Source organism: Acanthaster planci, linkage group LG04, assembly GCF_054643075.1.
Source record: "Acanthaster planci isolate LZ-2023a linkage group LG04, COTS_SCS, whole genome shotgun sequence".
Taxonomy (NCBI): Eukaryota; Metazoa; Echinodermata; class Asteroidea; order Valvatida; family Acanthasteridae; genus Acanthaster; species Acanthaster planci.
The window spans coordinates 3,105,717-3,117,641 of NC_141780.1; the positions used below are offsets into that span (position 1 = coordinate 3,105,717).

At 43.1% G+C, this 11,925-nt stretch overlaps 1 protein-coding gene across 1 annotated transcript in view; it reads right to left on the reverse strand.

Moving 5' to 3' along the window:
* LOC110983651 (pseudouridylate synthase PUS7L-like) overlaps window positions 1–3,570 on the reverse strand; it is a 5,631-nt gene extending 2,061 nt beyond the window's left edge. Inside the window, exons 1-4 of the mRNA XM_022243073.2 lie at window positions 3,421–3,570; window positions 1,398–2,390; window positions 793–952; window positions 252–471 (exon numbers count right to left, since the gene is read on the reverse strand). Of these exons, the coding sequence (XP_022098765.2) occupies window positions 252–471; window positions 793–952; window positions 1,398–2,364 (1,347 nt within the window). The 5' untranslated portion in view covers window positions 2,365–2,390; window positions 3,421–3,570. The remainder of the gene's footprint in view (window positions 1–251; window positions 472–792; window positions 953–1,397; window positions 2,391–3,420) is intronic.
* Between the last annotated feature and the right edge of the window lie 8,355 nt (window positions 3,571–11,925).

Consider the following 11,925-nt stretch of genomic DNA (forward strand, 5'->3'; position numbering starts at 1 on the left):
ACAATTGTTTTAGTAATGCACCCATGCTTTTTGGGAAAAGGCCATTTTCCACGCTGCTGCGTCATTGCCGACTTCGGCTGCAGAAATGCGCCCAACTTTAGCTGCACACTTCACAATATGATGTTTACAGAGCAGTGAAGGGTTCCGCTTTAAAGAAACAACAGGAAAACACTAAAATCAGAAACCAGTGACACAGGTGAAGCTCAGATTTGAAGAAAAAAAAAGGGCAAAGGCCCGAGCGAATGCCATACCTTGACACATGTGAAGCAACTGTCCAGTTTCTGCCACAAGAGGTCTCTCTCCAGTGCCTCCTCCCCAGGGGTTTCTCCATCACCACCGAGATGAACATCACGTACGAGGATGTCAAATAGATTGCCGGTTAGGTCTCCAACATGAATGGCTGTGAGGAAGGGACGGACGTTGCCAACAGCAATGCCTGGAAGATTTGCTCCACTGATTAGCTGTTTCACTCTAATGAAAAGTAATTGAAATTACTGAAGCAGGAAATTCGTTTTTACTCCGTCATTCATGCACAATTTTAAATCCTCAGGATTCAGCCTTACGACGTCATGATGTCATGCTTCAAAAATGGATATGCGCCCAAATATACAATGAATCTGAATATTAATTGATAAAAAAATGTACATATGTGTGTGTGTAAACTTAAAAAGACATGGTTGGAATATGTTATTTCTCTCCAATGTACGATGACGATTTCTGGACGTTTTAGGGTTGGAAGTTAAATGTATTCATTGCCGCTGTTGATTCTAAACGAACTCATCTTTTTCGAACCTGTCTGGAGATACACCTTTGACTGCAACCGACTGAAGAGTGATAGCTTTTTTATCCTTCACCCCGGCATAGCTGAAGTCGGATGGCTTGACCCTCAAGACTCGTGCAAGTCGCTGGAGGGCATCCAAGGTTTCTAGGTTTCGTTTCTCCAGTGTGAAGCCTGCAAAATTACAAATACTGAACTGAATTTCTGAGATGGGTTTTTGTAGAAAGGTTTTGTACGTTTGTTAATTCTAAATGGGGGGCTTTGCCCCCTGTAGTAAAAGCCTTTGCCTTTGCATTTTAATGCAAGCCTTGTGCTCGACGATGACGGACATACAAGACAAATGCCAAAGTCAATATGTAACCAATTAGTTTATTTATGGGTTATTTGAAAACAAAAAATCTGATCAGACGTAAGGTTTGAGGAAAACGATGACAGGAGTTTTTTAAACTGACAATCTAAATTGTAAAAAAATTGCCTCAAAAGCCAGAGATAATGAGGTTATGGCACAATGGTACCTTTCTCATCATTTTGAAGAAAGCGAAATGCTTGATTGATTAGATTTCTCTTGGCAAAATGTTTTTCCCCACTGAGGAGATCATTTCTTAGAAGACAAACTCACCAGTGAAAACAGCTCCTGAGGCCTCTGCATCAAACACTTCAGCTTTCCTTTTCACTCCTGTGTTATCTTTCCGAGCGAACTTCTCCCTAAATCGCACCACTACCGCCTGCTGACCAGATGCCGTCGGGCAAGTCTTTGTTTCCAGGAACTTCCCAAAATGTTTTGAAATCAGCCTGTGGATTGCCGTCCTCTGCTCTTTGGAATTCGTGCAGTCGGCATCAATGGAGATTGTCCGGGCTGAGAATTTTGACCTGGCAAATCGAAACAGCTTCCCAACTTGGTGGTCTGCGAGCAGGTTCTGAAAGTCCCAGTAGGCAGGGTTGGTACTGACATGCACTGACGATGAAGCACTGTCCCGGAGTTTGGCGGTGGACGTCACTAGGTGTGGATAAAGGCACTGAATCGCCTTGTGAACAAACGTCCTCTCCTGTTTCTCTGAAAAAATGCCAACAAAGAAACTTTTTCCTGGCGCTGAAACGCCATCACTGGCACGTGGTGTCTGGAAATTCAAGGAGCCTGACGAGATACCACTGGGCCTCACACATGTATTTAAAGAGGCTCCGTTGAGCTCTAGCTTGGAGAAAGTTCTCAGATGTTCCATCACCTCTTTTCCAACGACATCCTCCAGGATTGGTGCCAGGTCTTCTAGGTCTGTAAGATCGTCCAAGGACATAGAGTCCCATGCCCTGGATGACAATCCGTCCGAACTTCTACTCAAAGAGTCATCACTACTTTTGGCTCCATCCGTGTAAAAATCGATATCCTCTTTGCTAATTTGACAAGGAAGGCTTTGAAAATCCTCACTCCCGTCCAGCTGAACTGGCTTCCCGGATAAGTCGATTTCCGTGACACTAAAGTCTTCTGGTCTCATTTTGATCCTCCCACTGAAGCCGTTGTGTCGTGACAAGAAGATGTCCATCCCCAAGTTGTGTCTGGGGCAATCCTCAAAATGTTTAACGTTTTCCATTATGATCTATCCAGACAAGGCCTCACCTGTAGTTTGGTAGCGATTATTAAACAATGAAAACCGATGATTAAGATTACCCTGTTACACAAAAGGTACTTCTAATTTTTATTGGCAAAAGGTGATTATTTCATGGTAACGTTTTACACAAGTACACAATACTTTATTATTTGTTTGGCAGGATTTTTAACTACGGCTTTTCCACTATCCATTACCCCAGAATTGTGGGGGTCATCGTCCACCACACTGGTTGGAGCATGGCAGGCGACGAATCCCACAGTTCTAAGGGTAATTATGCCCTAGGTTTGTGAAGAACACTTGCAGGGGAAAGAGTTCCTACGGACACCGCTTGAGACCCTGTCCACAAATCCTCGTGCACAAACCCTATGAGACTGATCGGAAAAATTATAAGTGTTTTCTAATTATTGGTTTTTTTCCTTCCCAATTTGAACTTTTCTGGACATGGTTTTTGCTTTCTGACAGCTAATAGGTCACTGTAGGGAATAATTACTGGCACCCATATGAACTCTTTCCCTTGCAGAAAATGGGAAAACAAAGCCACATTTTCATTACTTTACATGGGACTTAATGCCTCTTGTCTTGAATTTTCCAGTCTAAAGAGTGTACCATGGGGGCCTACCACTGGTTAGCCCAAGTAGTGTTTCACGGACTCAAGAGTCCGTGCCACACTAGTGGGGCTAACCACTGGTTTCCTAAAAACTGGAAAAAATTGAAGTTTTGGGCAAGATCCTCCTTCCAAGTACAAAAAGAAATAGTAAAAATTTAAAGTTGAATATAAACTGCCTTGTTTTCGTCCTGGTTTTTAAAGGATGCATTGTTGCACGTTTGTAAGTATTTGTACTGAAGATTCCAGCACATAAACCATGCATAAACCCATGCATGCACGTACTTTGTTATAAATGGTCAAGAAAAGTAGAAATAAAACACAACACAAGTCGGATCATCTTCGGTCGGATGGACACCAGACCAGCTGATGACACTCACTGACACTGAGGTGATATTTGGATTAGGTACACTTTTTAATTACCATGTACTCACCATAGAGGTTTTTTTATTGTTTGACATGACATAGGCCTATGTTAATTTTGACAGTCCCATCAGCCACATTTTTACCAATTTGCCTCCAAGCTTCAAGGCGCACACCATGTACATGTACATGTACAATGTACACTGTACATGGGTCCTCTTGTTTAGTTGTCAGTAAATGGAAGAGGGCGCTCTACAACATGCGCACACGGGATCTCTCTTAAGCCCACAACGTGTACAAAGTGATAGGTCGCGTGGTACCGCGTGTGCCCCAGCTTCAAAATTTCAGGCCTGCCTCAGGTCTCCAGCGGGGGGAGCGAAGGAGGCAAGTCCGAATCGGGGGGGGGGTAATTTTATTTATCATTTTAGTTTAGGAATTGAAAGCGCTCACACTTTAAACGGTACTGCAGTCTTTCTTGGAGGGGAGTGAAGATTCTTCTCAGGATACAAAGAAGGACTGTCGTTTTTTAGAAAAACAAATTTCCATTTTACCCAACCAATTGACCCTGGAAAAATTTCTGGATTCACCCTCGAAGAAAGAATCCAGTTTAGGACACTTTTTATTATTTTCTCAAGACTAATCAAAGGTAATAACCGTGGGTTAAACCAAGACGACGACAACTCCTTCATAACACCATGCATTCCCCCTTTTAGTGTCGAGGATAGCACGTATACATTGCCACGCTTGGCAAATGACCATCCAGGGGGCCCACAGTCAGGTTGGAGGGCAGGTGCCTCCGTGCAGGTGTCCACATTCTCAGCATTTGGAATCTTCTAAATAAAAAAAAAGGTACATCTGTGCCGAAGCTCATTTGCTCTCGGTGCCTCCAAGAAAGAGAGGGGGAAGAGAGGGGGGAGATGAACGGCCCGGTTGCCGTCCTTCTCTGAGTTTCACCTAGCCACTGACCGTTTGTAGTATTCCCGTATGAAACTCAAAGCCCATGCCTCGATGATAAAATGGAAAAAAGACCACAAAATCTGACCAGTCGATAAGCATTGGCTCCTCCCCATCCAGATCTATCATCTTTTGTGTCGATTCCTCGCAATGCCATTAGCCCCCCCCCCCCCGGGGGGGATACGGTCCCCACCCTCTTCTCGCTTCGGGGGACCTCAGTGTCCCATGATTGTAACCTGTGTGGAATTATAATGCACCCTCTGCAGTAAAGCCGCCTCCATATGGGATACAATTATTTGACATGAGATCGTGTACGTGGTACCATGGAGACGGGCAGTGCCATGAATCTTGCAGACGGAATCCAAATGCGTACACGGGGGAGACTTTTCGAGCCGAACTGAACACAAACACGGACGAGAATAAACGGCCAGCACTGTGGCCTTCACGAATGACGTCAAAAGTCTGTCATCGACTTCATGTATTATGATCACCACACGGTCCCAGTTGGACTGTCACTTCGCATACATTAATATTAATATTCAGCCAACATTGCCAGCATTGTCATGTTCAGCGTTGCGATCAACATCTTTGCTGCGACACACGTCATTGCAGGGCTATCGCAAACCCACAAAAATAACCTCTAGATCATTATAACAAATTAAACCCCGGGGAGGTATATTCATGTAAAATGTTCAAATTAAAGAAAAAGACAAGAGGCTCCATGTATTACAGTACAGTGAGCTTCTCTAATCATTCCTTGGGTCTTGTGCTACATCCGAATGCCGAGTGCAGCACTGGCCCAAGCGCTGCTGAGAGAGTGCGTGACTTTGTTTACCCACCTGCCTAAGGCCAACACCGCAATCTAGCACACGAGGTCAAATAAAGACAGAAATATTTTCCAAAATTTCATCGAGTAAACATGCATTTTCTGAAGTCTTAACTAATAAAATTAGGTAGTGGGGGATTAAAACATTAATAAAAGATTTCGCTTGGTAAGTGAGGGATGATGTGCCAACCATCACGTCCAAGTGACCCCCTCGAACTTCTGAACCAATTGTTCAGCAGCTATAGAGAAAGAGACTGGGGAAAGTTCATCCTTCCAGACGAGAGGCTTTTCGCTGATAACTTCTCCTACGTAAGCAGGTGACTTCTCCGGCATTGTCACATTGTAGCGCCGCTTCCCGCCTGACCACCCCGACTGCGCTCGCTGGCGCAAACGTCGCCATGGCAACGCATCGTGATGCGTCATTTTACGCCAGCGCTACGGCAGAAGGCACGTCTATTGTCGTGAGATCTTGTCACGATTAGTGCAACTAGATAGCGGCGATTGAAAAAAGAGGAAAGAGAAGGAGAGAGCGATATCTGTGAGAACATATCTGTTTAGTGGGCGACGTGTGGCTTTCTTTCTTTCTTGTTCTCTTCTTTAATTTTTTTTTTTTGTAATGTCCCAGGATTTGTTCATGATAGCATTGTCAGTTTCCAGGTTGTTGTCGCTTTTGATGGCCATACGATCTCATCCCTCAGGTCTCCCCCCGTTGAAGAGCTGGAGGCCGATTTAATTGATAATGTCAGTCCTGAATGGGCTGAAATGGATATAACCACTCAGACGATAAAAGGGGGAGTGTGGCTCTACGCAAACTGTGAACCTTGTATTGTTGTGGTTCAAGTTCAAGACATTGTTGGCTCTACCATCAACAATAATGAGATTATATTGTACTACAACGAGCTCTGTAAAAGTTTGTTAAAGAAGGCAATATGTTCTACCCACATTTCTCGGAATGCCTTCCCACCCACAGAACTTCAATGGCACTTTGTCGTCCTTAATTTTTCAAAAATCTGCAAGAAGGTTAACTCTATACTTTATATCAATGCACCATTTTCGTCCATATTCTTGGACGTTGAATAGAATGACGTGAGTGACTTATTCTTCTTGAAGTCATAAACATGACACCGCAAAGTTTGGAGTTCAGCGGCGATGCAGTCTTACACTTCGTCTTCTGTTGACTGGTTTGGTGGTGAGTTATACTTTCAGGTGACGGGGCCGGTTTGATCATGCTCTATGGCACCATGGCATTTTTGCATGTCTTTAGAGATTTTTTTTGTGGTGGGGGGACATGTTGTTATTAGGTTTTGGCGGTTCGGTCATTGGGCCATTGATTTTATTCACTGTTGTCTGCAACATGGGCTTCACGAGGAGGTTCGGCCACCCTTTCCTCAATCCACCCTACTCCCACAACAGGGGCGCCACCCAATATTGATTGATTTATTTATTGGCAACCCAAACGGTTGGGTTGTACAATTGTTAAAATTAAGATACTAAAATACATTCTTTGTTTACAGTGTACGATTAAAAAATAGACCAGGAAAATTTGCATTAAATTCTGAAATATGATAAGCCAAAAGAATGACATAAAATCACACCTCAATATAATAACAGACTTAGAATGTGCATCAAACACACGATGGCCAGGGCGGCCTATAAGAAGCCTAACACAACAACATTCAGAAATATCAGAAATCACTGATAGAAAACCAACAAATAAACTTAAAACCAACATTACGAACATGAGGATATGAATGCATAATACATTAAAAAAAAATCAGTGAAACAAATTACCAAATTCCGAATAAATGTGCAATATGCTTACTTAGTTTGAAAACTTATAGCAGGTGACAGTATATACAGGCAGCGGTAGGACCGTGAAACATACAACCAGACCAACCATCCTCTTCTCCGCTTAAAAAAGACAGAACATTGATCGAGAAAGAAAAATACATGACAAAAAAAGCGACAATCTTAGTGTGAATTTTACAGAAAAAGCAACAACAGGGGGGGGCGTTAATAATAGTGACTTTAATAACTCCCAAGGAAAAAAAAAGTCAGGACGGTGTGTACCCCCATCGAATATCCCGAACACCCCCCCCCCTCGCACAAAGCGACGTTATTCTTTGGGCACAGATAATCAAAGATGGTCTGTCGTCCGCAAAGATAAAGTGACTTAAAACCATTGAGAAGGGAAAGAGAAAATAGAAAAAAATGCTTGCTTTTCACTTTCAGGCCTGCGGCCTATTGTGAAATCTTGGTTTAACGTCTCACATTATAAACCAATGACGCTCGTGCAAACCCCCTCTCCCTTCTAAACTAAAGCCACTAGGCCTGCGGATATGTCACATGCATGCGCATGCGCATCCGCCCTAATCAACATCGTTGGCACATTTCTGAGGTCAAATTCATAATGATTTCGATACCTGGATAGGATAGGCAGCTCTGCTCTGCGAATTGAAGCGACATGCGCGGCCATCATAGGCCTAGGCTATTCAATACAATGGCGGTTTCCAAGTCCCTGGCTTTAGCGCCGTGCATGAATGCGCTCAGTGAGTGGACTGAAATTGTTTTTGTTTTAATGGCGCTTTCAGCTACGGCTATTTGCGGCGCAATAACTATACGTTTATTCATAACCTTTATTAATCAGCATCACGTTATGGAGTTAGATAAAAGGTCCAGTTTTAAAGGCAGGAGGAAACCGGAGTACCCGTAGAAAACCTGCGAGAGCGAGTATGGACTGGAAACCAAATGCACTTAAAGCCTGGGCTTAGCCACTAGACAGGACTCGAACCCAGGCCTCATTGGTTCAAAGCGAGGAAAGAACCGCTACGCTAACCAACTCCCCCTTAATTAAAACCTGGACTGAAGTTGGAGGCCATTGTATTGAATATCCCACTAAAATGGCCACGCGGTCACTTCAATTCACACTTAAGCAGTTACTGCTGAGCTGCCTCTCCAGTGTATAGAGATAAGTGGTCAGAATACTGCAGGGGGCTTGGTGATCCGGCGGGCCTAATTGGCTAATAGTTTCTGCAGATGTCTCTTTTCAAGAAATCCCCTATTGTTCTCGTTCACAGGGAGACAAACATGTCAGTGCAGGTCACAGAGAAACATGGTTTGAAAATTCTCCGGTTGATGTTTGTACTTCGTTTGCTGTTATTTATGAGATTCTTTTTCACAACAAAAAATGTTCACTTTACAGAAAAATCTACGGATGTTTATCAAGATGATACGGTGTAATTTATAGGACAGTTATTTAACAGGATCATAATTATGCGGTTTACAGGAACAAGACAACAGATTTTGAAAGGACGAAATAGTCCGAAATTTTGTGGCAAGAAACGGCTTTGCTTCCTTCCTCCATCGTGGAAGTAATTGTCCTGTAATATTTACGGCGTGAATAAGTTCTCGATTTTATTTGCTAACTCTCAACTGTATGTACGCATATTCTGATTTTGATTTGCTGGTTATAACTCTGCCACCCCTTGGTTTGTGCATGCGCGTGTGGGTGTTTTCTTTTTTTGAGGGGAAAACTTTTCTCGACACTTCCGAGTCCTAAACAGTTTGTACACGAAACGTGTCCAAGGAACTGGGCCTGTAGTTTCTCACCCACTTCTGTTACCAGTCTGTTATAAGTCCTTCGGTCCTATGGATAATGTAATTGTGATTAAGCCTCTCTGCTAGGAGATCAAGGCCCAGGCCTTCAATGTAAACAAGTAAAAGTGTAAACACATTTTGCACCCATTTTTAACACGTTTAACCCACAACATGTGTTCCAATATCATACACTGAAATGCGATTAGGAATGTGTTCAATTGCTTAACGCCTTTTCAGGGTAACCTTTAGCTTTTGAAATCGTCGTAGCATTTAAACACATTCCCAACCGCATTTCATTGTGAATATCTAAGCACGTCGTAGGTGTGAGTGTTAAAAAAATAAAAAATGGGTGCAAAAAGTTAAGAAATGTGCTTAAACTCTAAGCGCCTTTTCAAAGTGCACTGAAGGGTAAGAACACATCGACTACATGTTGCTATATGCGCAGAAGGCACAAAGAGACCCATCAATCAAAGGAGCCCAAAATAACACTTGCCCTTTTGTTTGAGGCCCTTGGTAGCGTTAATAATTTAGTTTTACAAAAACAGTCAAATTCTATTTCACAATTGTCACCCTAACCTCTGATTGCTGACATGCTAGCAATGAATACATCTGCGAAATGTACATACATGTAATTATCACGAGTGCATGTTTAAAACAGAACAGTGTACAAAAAAGAACAAAATACAAAGAATTAGTTATGTTAAAACATAACAATTTGATAATGGAAAATACAGCAATGGAAAGGGTTCAGTTTGACAGTGAATAAGTCATTACCTTTCCGGATGACCGAGTAATTACTTTTATTTGAGAGGACCTGAGTGCTCGTTTTTCTCTGTCAAGCCTGTATATTGTACACCGTTTTTGGTAGTTTATTTTTGCAGAGCAATTCCTGTCCACGCATTGTATAGCACATTCAATTGGACCCTCCTCCCGGAATCGTAGAGATAGCGTCACCTGCCCTGTATGAATATCATTCCCGTGGTGAGTTCCTCCTGGATTTGTTGCAGCTCTCCTCGTGCATCCGTTGCTTCATTCATACCCAGGAAATCTCGTGTTCGGGGAAATCCCCGAAAACGTACGACCGGTTCAGTGTGGCGCCTTTTTTGGAACCCGGGGCTGTCCCACATGGTGCTTGAAAACGTAAAGAAAAACAGGTCTAAACTGTGATTTGTGCATACGTATGGAGCTACACACATTGTATTAATGCACAATAGCTGAACATTATGGTACGTCAAAATTATTAGAAAAAATTATTGTAGTCATGCATAGCTTCAGGCCAAACAGCTAACCTTTCGAGATTTCGACCACTCGATATAGCGGTGGCATAACTAAAGGGTAGAGCATTGGGGGGGGGGGGTCCCGATTGAATTAAGCCTATGCCTGCTCCCAATGCCCCCCCCCGCTCAGAAATTAGATAAGGAAAAATGTACCTCAGTTACGCCACTGGTTCTCGCTGACCGTTAGCTCCTCCCATCAAATCTATACCTCATTCCATAACACCCGACACCTTTCTTTCGGTACCCCGGTTCTGTGTTCAGTACCCCCCGACACCCGACCCGTTCTCTTCCCTTTCAACTGCCAATGGTGTGTCTAACAAGTAGATTTCTGGGGTACACATTTCTTTTTCAGGAGTTACTGAAAGCAGATTAAGTGTGGCTTGTTAACACACTAAATGCATGTCAAAGTTTCAAATGGGGATTGGAGAGACTTGGGATACAAACTTCTGAGGGGAGGGGACGGACGCGTGTCCCCTCCCCCATGTTATTCTCTAACATGCTTAGACATTTAATCGTCAGAAGACGGACTCTTTCCTCAAAGACATCTTAAGAAACCACTTTAAGGGTGGCAAGGCCAGTTTGGGACATTAGGAGAACATGTGTTGACATTTTTGTTTAAAAAATAGATAATACTGAACTTATCAGAGATATGGATGCCGCTTGTTTCTGTACAGAAACCCACTTATTCACTATCATAATATCATACCCCTAAACTAAAAAATACAAAACAGACATCAACCTACGTATAATAATCCTCTGGTTACATATTATGATTGTATGGAATAGATATGTACAAGTGTGTGTGTCCTGCAGTTTTTCAATGTTCACACTATATTAGCGTCAAACAACCTGTGTGGTATGGAAAAACCGACAGATATAGCACTTTCTGTGTTTATACCTCATGCCTTCGCAGAGCTCAAGTATAAATAACGGTGGCATATCATTGCTCTGTCATAATATTACGAGAGTTTTAAACGAATGCATTGTCTGAGATTGGGTCTTGACGCACAGACCTTCTCTCAATCTAATAACTAGAGTTACGCGTTTCCTGTCCCTGTAGCATGAGTCGGTCGTTGTAGGCACAGATTTTCTTTGAAATGAATGTTGCAATATTGAGTAAAGTTTGAGATATTGAGACAGTCCTTCCCTTGACCCAAAAGCAAATCCATCACGGAGACACCATACATGTTTCATCCATCCGTCCGTCCATTCACTTTTGATGGCCGTAACTTGAGGCGGTTACTGGCGCTTTACTAGCGATATGCCCAACTGCGGACGGCCCCCTTTGTCAATTCCGTCGACAATTTCCGCTTCCTTGAAAAGTTTAGCCAAAGAAAGCTCTGCTTGATTCACGTCAAGAGTGGTGCCTGATCCTCTCCTAAGAGTCCGGAGGGGACCCCGTTCCTTTTATGTATGCATAAACCTGCTAGAACAGTCCTGGCCAAAAGGGCGACCATTTCAAAATGCCCCCCGCGATCGGGTTTGTGCGCAAGTATTAATAAACTCGTTTCAGTCTACTATCAAGTGTTTCCCATTTTCATCTGCAAATACAGATTAAAAAGAACCTTTGATCATCATTGAAGGCAATTATTGGTTAGATATAAGTATTTTACGGGAATACATGTTAAGTATTTGCAGTGTATTTCCACTGGTTTTTAATTTTGGCCCTAGCTTCCGCTGAAGCAAACCACCCCAAGTTTACCTGAACAAGTCTACCGCCCATGCACAGGTGACACATGGAGTCTTGCCACCAGTCTCCAGCAGCGACAACGATAAGGCCAGTTCTGATGGGCACCAGACGTTTTGGCACTTCGGATTGCTCGCGATCACGAGCCGCCGCTCGCCGGGCTCTGACGTCATCACATACGCACAAGGCAGGCCGAGTCTATTTATAGGGTGTTTCCCCGAACGTACTTCCGGTT